Source organism: Canis lupus, chromosome 32 (assembly GCF_048164855.1).
Source record: "Canis lupus baileyi chromosome 32, mCanLup2.hap1, whole genome shotgun sequence".
Lineage (NCBI taxonomy): Eukaryota > Metazoa > Chordata > Mammalia > Carnivora > Canidae > Canis > Canis lupus.
The window spans coordinates 24,703,828-24,722,149 of NC_132869.1; the positions used below are offsets into that span (position 1 = coordinate 24,703,828).

The following is an 18,322-nucleotide window of genomic DNA, read 5'->3' on the forward strand; positions in this document are numbered from 1 at the left end:
AGAACTCTTCAGAGAATGAGGTAAGATTGTGAAAAATTAAGTGAAGAGATCATAGTGAATTAGGGGCAGACTTGGGTAGAATATTTAAACTATGTGTATTTCTGGGTTTTTTTTTTTAAAGATTTTATTTATTTATTCATGAGAGGCACAGAGAAAGCCAGAGACATAGGCAGAGGGAAAAGCAGGCTCCTTGCAGGGAGCCTGATGTGGGACTCAATCCCTTGACCCCGGGATCACGCCCTGAGCCGAAAGCAGACGCTCAACCATGGAGCCACACTGGTGTCCCAAAACTTGTGTGTATTTCAAACATGTGAAATCTAAATACAAGAGGTCTCATGATGTAATGTTTTAAATAATCTATGTAGATACCAGTCAAGGGAATGTGCGCAGATGACAACAGGTTGGTCTAAATTTTACTGTTATTTCTTGCTTATGGTCAGATACCTAAATACAAAGTTCAGCCTTCTGAATATACATTCTTATTTTAACTCCTGATGGATGTGGGTTTGTAGCTTCAAGTGCCACACATAACACTTAAGTGCTAAAAAGAATTTTTCCCTCTCCTAGATAAATGTATTTATGTAAGCACTTATAACAATCTTTATAGCTTACAGGGCTTACAAAATATTGTTATATCCTACTGAACTTCATAAAAGTTGCCAGAAAGTAACCAGGATAGTGATCATTATTCTTAATGAGTATATAAAAGGGAAAAGAATGATAGAACCAGGTCTAGATCTCAGATGTTCTTGACTCCTAGCCTCTAGGCATATGCTAAGAGTTAACTGAAGGAAATGCTTCTTCTAGGTATTTTAAGCAGAAAAAGACTTAATGAAGGGAATTAGATGCTTAGACATAATCTTTAGGCTGTGCCTCAAGAAATCACTCCCAGAACACGGTGGTTGACCATTAAGGGGACGAGTTCATACCTGGAATCACTGCAAAGATCAGGGAGCCAGACCAGGAAGTTCACGGATTCTGCTGCTGCTACCATCACTGCCACCATTCGACTGCATCTTGACATTCACGGAACTGGTGACTTGGCAATGGAATGTGGATCCTTGATAGGTGAGAATCTCAAGAATAAATTCAAGAACACCGCTATTGAAAGACTTTGTCACTGTGAGCTTGTTTGCAAGGAAGTCACTGAAAGCAAGGAAGGTAGCTTCTGCTTCATCTTCATCCTCCAGATCTTTCAGGAATGTACCTGACAGATGGAATGTAATTCATATCCAGAACCTAAGCTGTGAAGAAGTCAAGAAAATGTAGTTTTTGGCTTCCCAGGATCTGCTTATTATAAGAGGCTGGAACAAAAATTGTGCAAGCCAGTCCACAATATTTGCCATAGAAAAGTCTTTGTTCAAGATATTGGCAAAAATAATAAACAGTCAAGAACCCTGTGGCCCACCACTGGAAAATGCTCTCCAGATGGCCATCATAACTCATATTAGAATAACTTGCCCAAGTTATAAATGGCAGAGCTGAGACCTAAGACCAGGTCTGAAACCAATGACCAGAATGTTGTAATGCCTCTGACTCTGATTCATTAATTCTCTTCAAGTGTTTGAGCAATCTGTAATCCACCTAATTTTATCTATTTTTGGACTGCTATATATTCAAGTGCTGTGCTAAAATCATGTAATTCTTAAGATCCTTTCATAACTTACCAGTTCCAATGAAAGAGATGCAGTTTGCCATTCTTGAGGGGAACTCATGATGGTTTAGTGATCCTCAAGCTAATCTAACAGTTCCCACTGCTGCTGAAAACCTGTGGCTACACTGAGTTATAATTTGGATTTTTGTTCTGACAAAACAGTCAAAATAACTGACTTAAACCAGGAAGAAATTTCTCTCTCCTGTAAAACATTCAGTGGCAAGCAGGGCAGGGCAGGACTATTTCCCTCACTGTCATCAGGGCTTCGGGTTCCTTCTGTATTGTTACTAAATCAGCCCTAGTGTATGGCTATTAACCTCAAAGACCAAGGGAGTTAAAACTAGAATTCTAACGCACAAGTGCATTCCAGCCAGCAGGGAGGAAGGAGGGCAAGTACATTTCAAAGAAACTTGGATACAAATCTTTTGATGACATCCTTTTGGTTGAGAACTTTGTAAGTGGTTCCACTTAACTAGAAGTGAAGCTGGTAAATGTAGCGTTTCATGCACATGGCTAGGAGAATGCTGTTAGTGGCCAATAGCAGTCTCCGTTATAGTGACATTGCATCCTCTAAGCCTGTTCATTTGCACCCTCATTATGTCGTAAAAATCTCAAAATGTCTTCTCTAGCAACTGGCACAGAGACTGACATATTTTAGTCGCTTTATTATTTATTCAACAAACAGCCCGGTTCCTATGTCCTGATGAAATTTTAAAAGTGGTTTTAAAAAATAAATGATTAGGTTTACCTCTAAGAAATGTACTTGCAAAATTTAGTGTAAAAAAAATGAAAAGGAAGTGTAAGAGATAGGATTGAAGGTTTAAGAGAAATAAAACCCACACAAAAATCAAACCTAATTCTAAATTTTAAGATAGAAGAAAATTTTCAAAAAACCACCAAATCAAACTACTACAGTAGGAGTTAGAACAAATATTTAAGTATAGTATAGTTCTTACTCTTAAGAAAGAGTTCTTAATAACATTATATGGTTAAGCACTAGCCTTTGGAATCCAATTATAATCCTGGCTCTTCCTGTTATTAGCTGTTATCCCTACCAGTTAATCCCCAAGCTAAGATTTCACTTGAAAAATGGTATTCTTTCAGAATTATTCCAATGAGGAAATGAGAACACATGCAAAACACTTAATAGCAGGTCTAGTGCAAGGAAATATTCTATACATAGTAGTGATGCCAATCTCATGATACATCTTATTTTTAAAATTATTTTTCCCTTCTCTCCAAAATTAAGTTACTTAGAAATCTATCTTAAAAATTGTAGTCTTTTTGTTTTTCCCTTTCTTCCTCGGATGCAGACTGTAGCTCCAGAGCTGGTCATATACATATTTTTAAAAATCTCAGATTATATTAATAAATGATCCCATTCTAGTTATTTAAAAATCATATATAGCAATGGACAGCAAAATCAATCTCTACTTCATATATTTAACAAAAAAATTTTGGTCTGCTATCACAGTAATAGGTACTTAGGCAATTTGCATTTATGATATCAGTAATACCTGATTCTTTATATTCAGAGAGGAAATGCAGGAGACCAGTTAAGAGTTTACACCAGTAAACAGAGATTTCTAAACGTAGTCCTTACTATGAAACTTTTGCCCCGTTCTTAGCTCCTCAGCATGTGAATTCTTACTTTGTTTCTTCTATAAAGCATATTGTATTGGGATATATATATATATATATATATATATATATATATATATTACTTTTCAAAGAACGTATAATTACAAGACTGTAAGCCCCTCAAAAGTGGGAACAAGGGCAGCCCCGGTGGCCCAGTGGTTTAGCGCCACCATCAGCCCAAGGTGTGATCCTGGAGACCGGGGATCAAGTCCCATGTCGGGCTCCCTGCATGGAGCCTGCTTCTCTCTCTGCCTGTGTCTCTGCCTCTTTCTCTCTCTGTGTCTGTCATGAATAAATAAATAAAAAATCTTTAAAAAAAAAAGTGGGAACAAGATCTCGATGTCGTAGTGTCTCTTAGGTTATGGAACTCATTTTAGGTGAATGACTACAGATGGGCCCTTCTTCTAGCTATAAAGGACGAATCAAGAATCTACAGCTGATTGGCTTTCAGGTGGACCTCTATGTTTTGTCCAAAGGGGCTAGAGAGGCTGGAGGGTAAGGAGGGAGTGCCTAATGGAAGATTCTAGTAAGGATTTTTTTCTCTTTGATAAAGGGCTGGGAGCTGCCCTTACTATCTTGTTTGGGATGTATGAAGATCTAAAACTTGGAGCTGTGATAGCCATCTTGTGACCACGGTGAGACAGACACAGAAAAGCAAAGCTGGGCAGCTCAGGCGGCCCAGCAGTTTAGTGCCGTCTTCAGACCAGGGCATGATGCTGGCGACAAGGGATCAAGTCCCACATCAGGCTCCCTGCATGGAGCCTGCTTCTCCCTCTGCCTGTGTCTCTGCCTCTCTCCCTCTCTTTGTCTCTCATGAATAAATGAATAAAATCTTTAAAAAAAAAAAAAAAAAAGCAAAGCAAAGCTGAAGATGATGCAACAGAAACAGGAAGAGTTAATAACACTGAGCTACGGAACATTGAGCCTAACCGGTCTTCGAAATTAAGCTAAATGTCTTTATGGCTTAAGCTAGTGTTATTTTTTTGTAATGTGAAGCCCAAAGCACCTCAGATACTATACAGTGTTTTTCCCCCAGATTTTCTTATTGGTTCACTGTAAACATTGGCCGATTTACCTGCTTTTATTTAAAAAAGTTTTTTAGTCATTGAGAATCATAACATACCTATTTTAAAGTTAACATCCGGGTAATTCATTACTTTTAAGTGCTGATTATCTTTCTTAGGATTAGTTTTGTTTTCTTCAAGTACTTTATTACTCTGTAGGAATTGAAATTTTTTACCTGCTCATTTCTGATTCCATCCATACCTACAGCTCAGGTTCTGGTTTACAAGTTCAGTTCATTTTGTATTTCTGGCTCACCAAAATGTCTACATTGGTTTGGGGGCACAGTTGTCCTTTAGAATTTTCTCCACTTCTCCCTACTATTTTTCTATTCAAAGCTTCAAAAATATACATATCTAGGTACCCCACAGACTAATGTTTTAAAGCAAACATTCTGTGAATAAGTAAAAGCAAAGATGTTTTCTGGGACAACATAAAACTCTGTGCCATGTCCCACTCATCAGTAATAAAATCCTAAGTGAACATTAGAGTTCTGACAAAATAAGTTCTGTGTATCCTTCTAGATTAATAGTAGAGAGCAGATTAAGAGGACTGTTCAGCCCTGTGTGGATTTTTATCCATTTCTATGAATTTCATGAGATCTAAGGAAGAATGGCATCAAGTCTGTCTGAAAATGGCATACTGCTTATATATAAAAGATTCCCACAAATCACCTTAAGACTCAGTCAGTTTAATATAAAATGTTTTTAATTGTTTTTGAAAACATTTAAAAAACAATTTTTGAGCACTTTCAATAAAAAAAGAGAACTGAAATGCTACTGCAATATTCAACTACTGTAGTTTCAGCAGGTACAACAGACAACAAAACACTGGGGAAATCTGACTTTTTGCACTAAATGAAAACATGAAACAGGGCTTGTTTTTTGTCATTTATGGTGTAGTAAAGCACATTATAGTACAAGACTATTATATGAACCTCAGATGCACTGCACAAAAACAAAAAAACACTTTCCTTCTTTTCAGTTCAAAAGTCAGTGCTTATTGCAATTATATGCAAAATTATTTACTTCATGAAGTCTTATCATGATAAACAGTATGAAAAATGTTTTAAACATGAAAACAATGAAAATAATTTGAGAAAGAACATATTCAACAATAACTAAGCAGAATTAGTAAACATAAAAAAGTAAATAACTTGTGAATAACTATGCTTGCCTGGTTAACACTGAACCAGTTTTAATACAGCCAAGAAAAAAAAAAGTGGTTACAGGAATACCTAGTACTGTACAAGATAAGTCAATAACACTCATGCACATTTTGTGATCATGTATTAACATGGTGAAGCAAACTAAACTTAATTCTTCCTGCTGTAATATTCTCATGTAAGAGAATAAGAAATAGAAATATCTCATTGAGATCAATGCACATTGCTACATAAGACAATTTTATCTGTCACTTTGATGACATTTTGTCTTTTCATAATGAAACACATTTAAAAAGTTTAATCTGTGGACTGTATTGGTTGCATTTATCCTAAGAGATGTGCCTACCACAGGTTCAACAAATTTAGTGCAATATATGAACCCCAGAAAGTTTGCTGGACGAATTCAACCAAATTTAAAGTGTTTGCTGCAATACTGTACAGAGGGTTAAAAATCCTCCAGTCTTTATATTTTTATAAAAAAAGATTTCTGTTATTTTTATATTAGTAGGAAGCTAATAATGTAAACAAGGGATTAGAATGGCCTCAAAATCTCCTTTTCAGAGTATCTCATATAGAAAGGCTCCCATCATTTGTTAAAAGAAATCACACAGTTTCCTTTGGGTATTGCATACTTTGGTGTGCAGTAGTGCTGTGTCTCAATGTACAGTGAAGAAATAACTAGCATCAAGAAAAAAATATCTAACAGACCATTAAATCAAGATAACAGCAAACACACACAAATGCCAATAACTAAGACATATCAATATATAAACCTCTGAGCCAACCCTAGCACCGTTTATTTATCAAAATATGTTAATACCCTACCTTGCAAATTTATTGAACAATGAAACCTTATTTAAATTAAACCCTTCATAGCATTTGTTAAATATTCATTGATTGTAGTCTTCTGATTGGCTTAAAGGGAAGGAAAGCTTTGCTTAGGTTCAAGGTAGCATAGCAATGGTTTAATGTTAGCTTTAAAAACTTAATGGCAATTTTTAAACCTATTTGAAAGGATTCCTAAAAATTCACTCAAATGGAGCTGTCAGCTAGTGAGCAGATTTGTGTCAACAAGAAATTCATAAATAATCATTCATAAAACAAAATGGGAGCCATACAGAGAAACATTTTAAAACAAATCCTGAGTGCTGCTTTTGCAATCGTGGTTATCACAATAAATAAATTAAGCATGTAATAAAATGCTCCTCTTCTTCAAGTACTACTGATATCCCCTTTGTTTTATCAGTGACATAAAGATTTGTGGCTTCAGACCTCATGTGGTGAAATGTGTTTTGATGTCATCTCCCTCTAGTTTGTTTTTCAAAGGGATCCCATGATCGACTTGTATTACTGTTTTCAAGAGTGAAGAAGTCAGTCATTAAATTGAGGACTTAAGGATATTGTAATCAAAAGCTTCAAATTAAATCTTAAATAGAATTTTAACATGTGCATGTAGCCGTTGTGATTAAGAAAATGCTTTTATTTTCCTTCTAAATTCCCGTCTCAAATACCAGATAAAACATAAAGATATTTTTTCTAACATGCTTGTATTTATTCTATTACATTACAGTATTTGGAGTTATTTACGTGTGTGTGTGCACGCACACAGGTACATGAATGTCTCTGTGTGTGTGCTGGCTCCATACTAAAAATTAAATTTTAAAATAAGACTAATGCAAGGTCACAAATATTAAATGGCTACTAGTTTTTCCTCTTAAAAATTTTAGTGCAGCTTTTGCTTTCCTTAAATTAATATTTAATTTTCCATTATTTTCTCCTATTTAAGCCCTTCAAAATGCAGGTGCAAATGGTACTGAAGTCCCAGAAAGTCCTACAGAGATTTTTTTCTTTCTACAGTAGCTCTATGCTTCAAGCCTAAATACCAGTAATAACCTGAATATTATCCCTGCTTCAAGGAAGACCTTCTTGTCTACAGTTTACCTTAGCTATGATTTCATATCTAAAAGATAATGCCAACAACAAAATAGCCTATACCCTAAAATCAATGGTTTCCTCTACATTCTGTGCAGATCAACTGATGAATTAAAATGAACTTATACAAAATAAAGATCTAGACTGCTCTTGTAAAAGCTGGTTAGTCAATTGTTTACTAGCAAATGATGTGATTAAATGGGGGAACATTACAAAATTTAAAACCTAATACTTGTTCCTCTACAGCCTACTGTCTTCAGAAACTTGTTAAGAACTGAGGCGAGTCTAACCATTTCCTACTGAAGAAGAAACCACTTCTGCAGCAAACTCTTTTAAAATGTCACAATTAATAGTAAGTGTTTCTGCTGCGGGAGGCACTTCCATTAAGACAAATACAATACATATGTCTTTAGATACAGTGTGCTACATATTATAAAACACTATTTAACCCAACATTTCAACAGTAGGATGGTCCTTGCTTTCTATCCACTCAAAACCTGATGAAGTCATAGAGCTCATGGATTCACTGCAAATTTGTTGAAATAATGGGTCATTCTTTAATTCTTCCAGTGTAGCTTCATCATCTTGTCCCTGCTGACGACCTGGATCAAACAGTAGGTTTGGGTCTAAAGTGTTCAAATCATTGATGCTGCCTGAGAGCTCAGAAGACAACCTGATATCACTAGAGAAATCAGACGCAGTATTAGTGAGATCAGATGCTACCTGACCTACCAGCTGCTGGTTGGTTTGCAAGCTGTCTCCACTCAACAGGTCTTTAACAGTGCTATTGAAATCTAATTGTTGCTCTCCGATTTCTGATTGTGCTTGATTATCTCCAGGAGAAAAACTGATCTGATCGGTGCTATTACTTTTAGTGAGGTAAGATGGTGTTTGGAATTCATAAACAGAAGTGCTGGAATCGATCATATTCTGCGGATTGGCACTAGGAAAAACAGTGGAAGTTTCCAAAATCTGAGTGAGATTCATCCGGGCTGTGTAATTGGAGGGCAGGTTGTTCATGCCCAAACCTCTCACTGCATCATCATTGTCAGAATCAAGTTTACTCAACAAAACATTGGTTATTTTTTTACTGTTTGTTTGCTTCTGAAGAGCATTCGGGAAGGCTGTCTGCATCATGACTGTCAATGGAACTGATTGACTTCTTTGAGCTATGTTGTTGGCACATGCATCTGTGTGAACATTTGTGAAAACATGAACTTCTGGGGTTACTGGACTTCCAAAGGGGGTCACATTAGATCGGGGGATATTAGATACTGGATACAGGGTGCTTCCACTAAGATTACGTTGGCGATGAACAGCAGGGCTCACACTCCGGCATCTGAAGTTGCTGCTGGCAGATGAATTAGTTCCTTTATTATCAAGCGGGGCAGGGACTGCAAAACCCTCCTGTTTGTTGGTGTTATTTACAGTGGCACCTTGATGCTGCACAGGAGAGACAGGAGTTAAACGACCGAAGTGAGTGTCATGATGTCTGGATTGAGATTGGTAAGACTGTCCGGGCACAGCAAAAGCATGAGGTTTCCTAAAACGGTCTTCCACTAGTTCCTGATAGCTTGGGAGAATGCCATGGCCAGAAACTGATGAATTACTAACCCCACTATACCCATTATTCATCCATTCAAGCTTGGTTTTGTCAGGGTGCGTGGCCATGGGTCTTTGCATTGGTTTCACAGGACTACTTGAGATAATGCTGGCATCATGATATGCCATACTGGAGCTTATTGGGGTAAATGCAAATGGATTCCTGCATTCAACAGGGCTGGGAGGGACACTACTGCTGCAGTTAGAATGTGGAGTACCAATGGGTGTGTGTCGGCTACTTCCTAAAGCACTATCCACAGGTGTGGTCTGGGCTAACCTGGAGCAAGGGCTCTCCCGTGACAGACTCTGAGACCCAGCAATCATTTCTGATGTTGGAGTTGGGGTTGGGGTCGGGGTCGGGGTTGGGGTAGGAGTGGGTGTGGGTGTGTGGATTGGAGTGCCATTGCTATGGATTGGATGATAGAAGTGGGCACTGGAGGCATGAGATGACATTGGAGCTCCTGGAGTTACCGACTGACTTTGAAGAGTCATTCCCAAACAGTTACCGTAAGAATGAGAATTGTTCATTGATATTTGCTGCTCCATAAGCACCAGCTCTTCCACAATACTATCTTGTGTAAGCTCATCATCAAAAGGAAAGTAGCTTTCATTTGTTTGGGAAACAGAAGGCTCAAACTCTTTCAGTTCAGACTGTAGAGGTAACTGATCTGAAGACTGTGCTTGTATTTGATTCAAAGAAGATTCTTGTATCTGGCTTTGCAGCTGCTGAGTATATGTGTCCTGTGGCATTCCTTCTAATTCCCAAACAGACTTCTCTAAGTCATTGATATCAGAGTGCTCAGGAATTGTCATAACACTGATATCTTGCTGTTGTTCACAGCCGGCAGATATAAACTCAGAATCCTTACTGACCTGTTGCCATTCATTTGAATTAAAGCTACCATCTGGTTTTGAATCACTGTCCAAAAGAAAGACATTCCCTTCAAGTTTTACTTTTATATCTGGAGACGATGATGGTGTTTGCTGTTCTGAAGCTGAATCACTAGCAAGGAGAGCAGAAGAATTCAAGGGTCGATTTGCCACCATGTGTGAACTGACATTTATTGATACCTTGCTAGGAATCTGAGCACCGGCTGTTGAACTTTCTATTTTCCCTGAATGTGGAACCTTTTGGTCCTTCTCAACACTGCCTGGTTTCTGACCTTCTATAGTAACTGCAGAAAGCTGTTCCACAATTGGTTTCTTTATGGGAGGCACCTGGGACTCTTGCAATGCAGAAGATAGTCGCTTTCTTGGACTTTTAGTGCATAATTTAGGGTCTTTATTTATTGAGTCACCATTAGCTGGTGAGCTGGTGCTGGTGTAAGTTAAGTTCTGAGTGGCAACTGAGAGAGTGCCAGTGCTTGGATTATTGCCTGTTGAAGTGCCTGGCAGACTTTCATTACAGCGACTTTTACATTTGGTCCTCTGGTCACAGACCTTAGTTGCTTTTACTTCAATGATACCTTCATTCGAAGGTTTTTGCACTACTCCATCTGTATTACTTTTCTGCCCCAAAAGGGCACTAGCTGTTGCTTTGGGAGCTTTAGTCCCATCAGCGTTCTCTTGGCACTGTACAGGCTGCTCATCTGATGATGTTTCGGGTTCCATCTTGACTTCCACAGCAGATGCTCCCCCAGTGCTGCTGGTCCTGGATCCAGGAGACTGAAGTGAAACAACAGAACCATTCTTGATCTGGGGAATGGTCCTTGATTCCTCTGTTGTTCCTGTAGCGCTGTTTACTGAGGCAGAATGTTTAAGTGGGGCATTGCTGTTGCTGGGCGTGAGGGATATTGCTGTCATTTTCACCACATTTAGAGAACTCATGTGTGAAGTGGGTACAACAGCGGTTTTGATGGGACTGCTAGTAAAGAGGACAGTAGTCGGGGAGCGAATGGTGAGTGCACTGGTGTTGGCTGGTTTGGGTAAGATCTGAGGGTAGCGGTGCCGGGCAGAACGATCCCCACCAGGACTGGCTGGAACGTTCTGAGGAGTCTTTGGTGCCTGTTTCACAGACTGCATGTGCTGAGTGACCACTTGTACATTGAGGGGAAGAACTTTGCCGTCAGAAGAACTCATTGGACTGGGTGAAGTTACCAACTGCCTGGTCCTCTGGACCTGTTAAAAGGCAGAAAACAGGAAAGTCTGATTTAACAAGTCTAGGATATAAATAGAAATTCACATATCAGTATAGTATTAAGGCATTTAATAAAGGTAATGCTAAAAAAGAAAAAAAGTTTCTCTGTTAGACAAGAGTTCTATATCAATCTACCTACCTATCTAGATATCTATCTGACATCTATCTTATTATATCTCTATCTATGTTAGACCAGGTTCTATACAATCAGAAACATAAATGTTATAAAAAAATGCACAGTGAAATATAGTTGTAAAGTACGTAAGAAAAAACATTAAGATACTTTTCAATAAATAGGACTAAAAATTTCACATTTGTGATGAATACTTGCCAAAATAATCATTTTTAAGGAGATTATAGGAAAAGAAGACAAAATCTTGAAAAAACATGCAACTATAAAGGTATCTACCTCTGGGTCAAGAAAATGATTGTTTTATGAGTCTACCTTGGACATTAGCAATTAAACCACAGTGGGTAAGGTCTCAGATAAAACTACTGTCTCCCCAAGTTTGCTCTACAGTGAATAGCACATAAGTGTGGTTACCAGCTATACCATGTTTTAATGACACGATGGTAATGATGATGATAAGAAAAACAAAGATAAAAGATCTCCTTAATGATATTATCAATAACATAAAAGACCACTTTTTTTGGCATGATGCCTCTTATTTTATTATTTTTTTGTCCTCTCATTTTAAAAGTCCCTCCATAACCTGTTTGGTAATAAGGAAATAGACTCAGAATAGCTAAGGGACTTGTCCAAGGTCCTATGTCCAGCAAGCCACAGCAATAGGTCTATATTAAAGTGTTATCAATACGAGTTACAACTCTGCACCATCTGAATGTTAAAAAGAAGAAAAGTTTAAAAAAAAAAGTTTGCAATTGATCATCTTGGCTTAGGTAGGGATGAAATAATTCTCAAAATGACTCATCTCTTAGCTAAAGCTGTGACTGGTCATGTGTGCATACTGTGCATGTCTTAAATCTTTGTATTTTCACTTGTGTTCATTTTATAGCTTTGTACTTAACATTGTATATTGTGAATAAAAAAAAAACTGACAGAGCACCTGGGTGGCTCAGTCAGTTAGGTGTCTTTTTTATTATGGTTCAGGTCATGTTCTCAAGGTTATAGGATTGAGCCCCGTGTCAGGCTCCACCCACTGACCAAAGAATCTGCTTGAGATTCTCTCCCTCTCTCTCTGTGCCCGCCCGCACTTTCTCTCTCTCTCTCTCTCAAATAAATAAAATCTTTAAAAGACAACTGACTGAAACTGAATTTATCTGTGTTCACAAAAATCAATCTGTAACTGAATCTATACCAATACTTGCCTCCTTCTTATGTGGCATTTTTATTTATTTTTTAAAATAAAGATTTACTTACTTGAGTGAGAGCGAGCGAGAGGGAGCATAAAGGGAGAGGGAAAAGCAGACTCCTTGACACAGAGCTTGATCCCAGGACCCCAAGATCATGACCTGAGCTGAATGCAGCCACTTAACTGACAGAGCCACCCAAGCGCCCCTTATGTACCACTTTTAATTAAATAAATTATCTCCCATCATCCCAATGAAGTCTAATACTATACTATTTAGTTAATGATATTACCGGAATGGGACTAGGGACAGCTGCCACAACGATACCAATAGGCTGAGGAGAAAGGATTGCAGGATTTCCATTAGAAAGATTAGTCACTCCATTGGTTGTAGTGCCTTCTGGTTTTTTTGCTGAGGATTCTCCTGGCAAAGGGGACTGTAGTTTCTGTTCTTGCTGCTTCTTCTGAATTTTCCGTTGCAACTGCTGTTTAGCATCAATAGGAGAAGGCAAAGTCTTCACTTGAGGCTGAAAAGAATTACTCTCAGCTGTAGGTATAAAAGCAGAAGGCTGGGTAATTCCTTTAATTCCTGAAAATAAACAGAAAAGAAAGCTAAAATAAATACTCTGTTTTATAGAAGGCAGTTACAACTCAATTTCTTTGAACATGTAGCCATCTACTGGACAAAGCAACCCAAACCAGCAAATTTTAACTTATAATCTCTTTTTAAAATATAAGTGTTAGACTTTCGTTTATAAACATTTGCCAGTATGGTTTTAATTGATACCTTAAAATATGGTCCAATTCAGGTGACAGTTTCAGGTAAATCAGTAATAACAGATAAAAATGTTGAAAAGAGTAGTAGCTATGTCATAAACATGTAGAAGCTAAGATAAATAAATACCAAGGGAGCATGTTTCACATTTTATGAGATGTCAGAAATTTCCTTCGTTTAGTTCTCTAATTAGAAATCCATGCATTTTCATGACTTAAATATTCAGCTCACAAGGGGCATTCAATAAATATTTGCTGAAATTATTCATATTTAGAAAAATGTGTATAGGGAGAACAAGTCTTTAATTCTACCAGAAATCCACAAAAAGAGGTACTATTTTAATTGTTCTATACAATTATTCCAGTATGACATAAGAGTAGTTAAGCAGTTTCTACATAAAACTGAGGTTAAGGTATTGTGAAACACTGTCACTGAGAAAACTTTTTAAAACAGTAGTAAGACCAACACTGAGAAAAAAAGAATGATAAACTAAGCAAGAGATAAATTTTAAATTAAGAACATTTGATGTCGTAATACAATTAATTTTTTAAAAAAGTTCATTCCACATTTAGGGTATAGCACTGCGATCATTAGAAAGTAAGCTGTGGCTGGTAGAAACAGTGGAGAGGAATGGGGAGGACCGCACCACCCTGCTGGTACACCTTGCCCTTTCTTTCTCTAGCCCAATTTCTGCTTTTCGTCAACAACTTGTGGAGGAGGAGGGGACAGGAAGGAGAGAAAGAAGTGACTGTAAACTCTTTCCCACACACTCTTCAATAATCCTTCATCTTTTGACCTCCTTTTGATCACCTAAATACCATTTTTTTCCTCTTCAAATCCAGCTCAAACTGTACTGCTCCCTCTTGGCCTCCAGCCTCGGGTCTGGCTTTTCAGCACCTGTACCCAAAAGCCTCTGCCAATGGCTCAAAGCTCAGCTGTCTCCCTCCTGCCAGAGTTTCTGGACAAGAATGATTTCCAAGCAGCTGACTTACAAAAGGACATTTGTAACACAACCTGTTCTTAATATGGAGACTATATTTATAAAAAACCAAATTCACCTTCAAAGGATGAAGATTAATCACCAAAGGTGTTTAAAAAAAATATGGTAGTGGGTGAGAACAAAATTTTGAGTCTTAAACTATTCTGAGTAGTGATATAATTGCTAAACTACTGAATACTTTCACAAAGTGAATGTTTAAATATGAAATTTTCAGTATTTTTGTTTAAAAAACACACCTTTCTTTACACTTATGCTTTAAAAATTCATTGATCCCATCATTCACCACTCTTTCAGTCAGACTTTGTGAGCAATGTGGGAAATAAGATTGAGAGGTTTCTTTTCTCATGATACCTCCTAAATCCTCAGCTCGTTCAAGCACTAATCTGGGTGTCAGTAGGGTAAGAGAAAGAGAACACAAAAAGTTGAAGGGCCCATATCTTTTAAAACCTCATTTTGCCACAAGATTAGAAGACAGCATGATGTAATGCAGTTAACCTGGGTTTTTGAGACCAATAAATTGGAATTCAAATCCTGGTCCCACTGCTTATGTGGCCATGGACAAATTACTTAACCTCCCTGTTTCCTGATCTGTAAAATGGGAATTAATATCACCTGTCTCACCTGACTGCTGGGAGAAGAAATGAGGTAATATAAGCAAGCTACCTAGATAGATCAGGCTACCCAAGCACTCTCTTATTCATGTATAAGTAAACAGATTTAAGTCATACAGTTTCCAATCTAGACAGAGAGTCATGACAACGTTCTGATAAGAGATTATTTTGCTGAAGTGAGTCCTCAGTTGACAGTAAGATGAAAGGATAGAATAATTATATACTCCCGCCGCCCCCCCAAATACATAAAGCTTCTGATAAATATAAACTGAAAGAAAAATAATTGTTAAAATTATTAAGATTTTTAAAAAGTGAAGTTATTTAAGAAACCATAATTGTGGCTGGGAGAAATCTATTATAGATTTTAAATTATTTACATTTAATAAACAGAAGAATCATCTCTGGAAAACAAGTTTCAAGTTAATACATTTTTCACAGAAATTATAATTTCCTAGAGTAGTAACTCCACTTACTCATTCTTCCTTAGGTTTATAAGGTATGACTGAAATGAGACATTTAAAAACTTGCAACAGAACAGGTACTTTACACAGCTATTAATTTACGAGGGAGTTGTTTATTCCAAAACTGTCAACTCCTAAAATTGTCAAATGAAACAATCCGTATTTGAATAATAATATTCATTTGAAGGTATATTTTAAAAAATGACTTGCTATTTTATAATAAAGCTTCATATAGTTTGCTTTTTGTGACATGAAGGTACCTCTCACACTATCCAAAGATCATTTTATTTATAAGTATTAGTTTCTAACAGGAATCTAGCAAGTCATTTAAAAAATTTAATCTTACCTAATATTTATTAATTTAGACACACATGTATACTTAAAGAATACATATACACATATTCTTTAAATTTTAAAACGGCAATGGAAAAATTAATGAAATATCAACTGGGAAACCTTAAAAATTTCATGTTTAAGTAGAGCAATATACCATAGGGAAAATAAAAAAAACTACAGCCTTAAGCTTTACAACGAAATGACTATAATTATTACTATTTTTGTTGGTTCAACAAACCCATCCGAACTTAGTTAAGTGAGGTGACAGTAAGCTCATACAAACACTAAAAAGTCAAAGTTGTTCTTTGGCGAAACTCTTATTTTGCTACCAACTCTAAAATGTAGTAACAGTTCTGTCATTTTTAGCTTGTTAATGGTAATTTTGTACCTGGTGGTGCTGCTGCCATTACCGTTAGAGCTGCCATCGACTTGGTGCCTATATAATGACTTTTTACAAGGAAGCGGGCTAATTCCAAGACTGTGTCAAATGGCTGGCTTAACACTTTCTGGGCCCATTCACAAACCAGACGGCAAGCAGAAGAGATAACTTCCTCATCAATATTTTGAAGCTGCCCAGAAGGTTCAGTTCCTTCCAACTAAACAAAGGAAAAAGGAAAAGTTAACTTATAAAAGAAAGCTCAGAGAACTTAAACTGAAGCACATCAAAGACATACATTCTTAATTAGAAGATGTAATCTAAATCTGTCGGGTCAAAGTCTTATAAAATGCCCTGCTGGCAGGCACATAAGAGCCTTGCAAATAAGAGGCCTATGCCTATACCAACCAGCAACACTGTGAGTATAACATTTAAATGGTTGTTAAATATATATATGAAGGCTAAGAGATATTGTGAATCTTTCTAGAACACTTTTATGACATCAGTAAAACAAACGATGCCACTCTCTGTATTTTCTCTTCTTTGTACTTTTTGCCACCTCAAGTCTTTTTTGTATACCTAAATGGTATTAGATAAATATATAAGTAAATAAAAAGGAAAAAAAGGACATTCATACTACATATATTACCTCACAACTTAAGTTTTCCTCTTGACTATATATTGTCAACATATATCACGGATAGAATTAGAAACCAGGTTAGACACACATTCCACCTAATTTCATGAGCCATGATGACATAAGTCATATATGCTAAAATTTTTCAGCCACGATTGAATTTTTCATCTACTTTGTAAAAGGCATAGTTCCTGGTCCCTTGTTTTATCCAAGTGAGATTATGCAGTATGCATTTCAATGCTGACCTTAAGGTATAATTCTACTTATTTAAAAGAAAAGGCAAAATTCTTACCCCATCTCCAGTTTTGTGAAAATCAAGATTGGGCAGTGTTGGCATATGAACAAAGGCTTTTTTCCTTAGTCCACTGTAGCAATATGTAATAAACAGTTAAGGTCTCATTCTAAATTAAATGAACTGTGTGTGTGTGTGTGTATATATATATATATATAATTCGCATTTGAGAAGTAACCATATATGAAATAATAAAATCAGAATGAGATAACATCTACTTTCAGAGTTCTTCAGTAAGAGAAAGCTTAATATTATAAACTCAGGACACTTTCAGTCTTTTGAAACTGGAATGGTCTTTATAGAATGTTACTGTCTTAAATGAAACAAAATGATTCTCATCTGTTATAAATTTTATGAATAAATGTTCCTAATAGGCTGTGCCAACCACCAGCAACAAACAGGTCAGAAGGAAAGGAATATCCAGATGGAAACCTGGCACAGCACAGGGAAACTTTAGCCCAGGGCACTGGGACAAAAACAACTCTTAAGAGTGTCACAAGGGCTTTAACCTTTTCAGTTCTTTTTCCACTGAAACACACAGGATTATCACCTATAACATGCCAAAGGTCTATCAAGACATTTTTGCTTGTACTCAGAGAACAAGGATGGGTCATGCAACAAGTGATCAGAGGATATCTGGAGCTGTTTTAGAAAAGTAGTGTCCCTTTTTTCCCTTTTCCTCTCATCTCCACAGAAGCAAGTTTCTGTGCTTTGAAAAAGGCCAAGGGCTAAGTAAAGAGAAATAATGTTTTTCTAATTACAGAGCCCCTCTATTTCATAATCTTCTTCCAAGAGTCGGAAGGACTTTAATAAATTCTTAATTTTCATTTCCTTTTGTTTGCTACTAAGTATGTCTGTCATAAGAGGGACCTTTCCTATGCTCTGGCTTTTATTTTAATACAGGTTTTAAATGGTTGGCTGAAAAAATACTTTAAAGAGAATATAATCTTCCAGTATAAATTCCACAAGAATTTTTCCTGAATGTTGTATATTTTGCTAAGGAGATCCCGATGTTTCTAAATTATAGGAAGAAGATAGCTAAACTCTTTCCCTCCACTTTTATTGATATGGTTTATGATAGCTGCACTGTAGCAGATCTCAGTTGATTCTTACTGTTAAAGAAAAGGAGATCACACCATTAAGAACACATATTACAGTGACAGAAGATGGTGACATCTATCATAATCCTAAAACCACTATTTGTTATTGCTCTTGCAGTTTGACATATAGCCAGGAAAATAATGTTTGCAATTATTCTACTAAGAACTTTGAGTTGTTTATATTTGTTGACTTAAATTTATTTCTAAATATAGTTGCTAGTTGAACTACAA

At 36.7% G+C, this 18,322-nt stretch overlaps 1 protein-coding gene and 1 long non-coding RNA gene across 7 annotated transcripts in view; both read right to left on the reverse strand.

Moving 5' to 3' along the window:
- Window positions 1–3,294, reverse strand: part of LOC140622925 (uncharacterized) — a 39,258-nt gene extending 35,964 nt beyond the window's left edge. Inside the window, exon 1 of one of the 3 annotated variants that reach the window (XR_012022583.1) lies at window positions 930–3,294. This is a non-coding gene — a long non-coding RNA (uncharacterized lncRNA). The remainder of the gene's footprint in view (window positions 1–929) is intronic. The other 2 variants (XR_012022584.1, XR_012022582.1) reach the window with 2 other exon arrangements.
- A 1,753-nt stretch (window positions 3,295–5,047) lies between these two features.
- Window positions 5,048–18,322, reverse strand: part of RFX7 (regulatory factor X7) — a 132,400-nt gene continuing 119,125 nt past the window's right edge. For all 4 annotated transcript variants that reach the window (XM_072808725.1, XM_072808726.1, XM_072808727.1 and 1 more), the window contains 4 exons: window positions 16,992–17,072; window positions 16,075–16,282; window positions 12,797–13,092; window positions 5,048–11,174 (listed from right to left, as the gene is read on the reverse strand). In XM_072808725.1, the coding sequence (XP_072664826.1) occupies window positions 7,899–11,174; window positions 12,797–13,092; window positions 16,075–16,282; window positions 16,992–17,072 (3,861 nt within the window). In that variant the 3' untranslated portion in view covers window positions 5,048–7,898. The remainder of the gene's footprint in view (window positions 11,175–12,796; window positions 13,093–16,074; window positions 16,283–16,991; window positions 17,073–18,322) is intronic.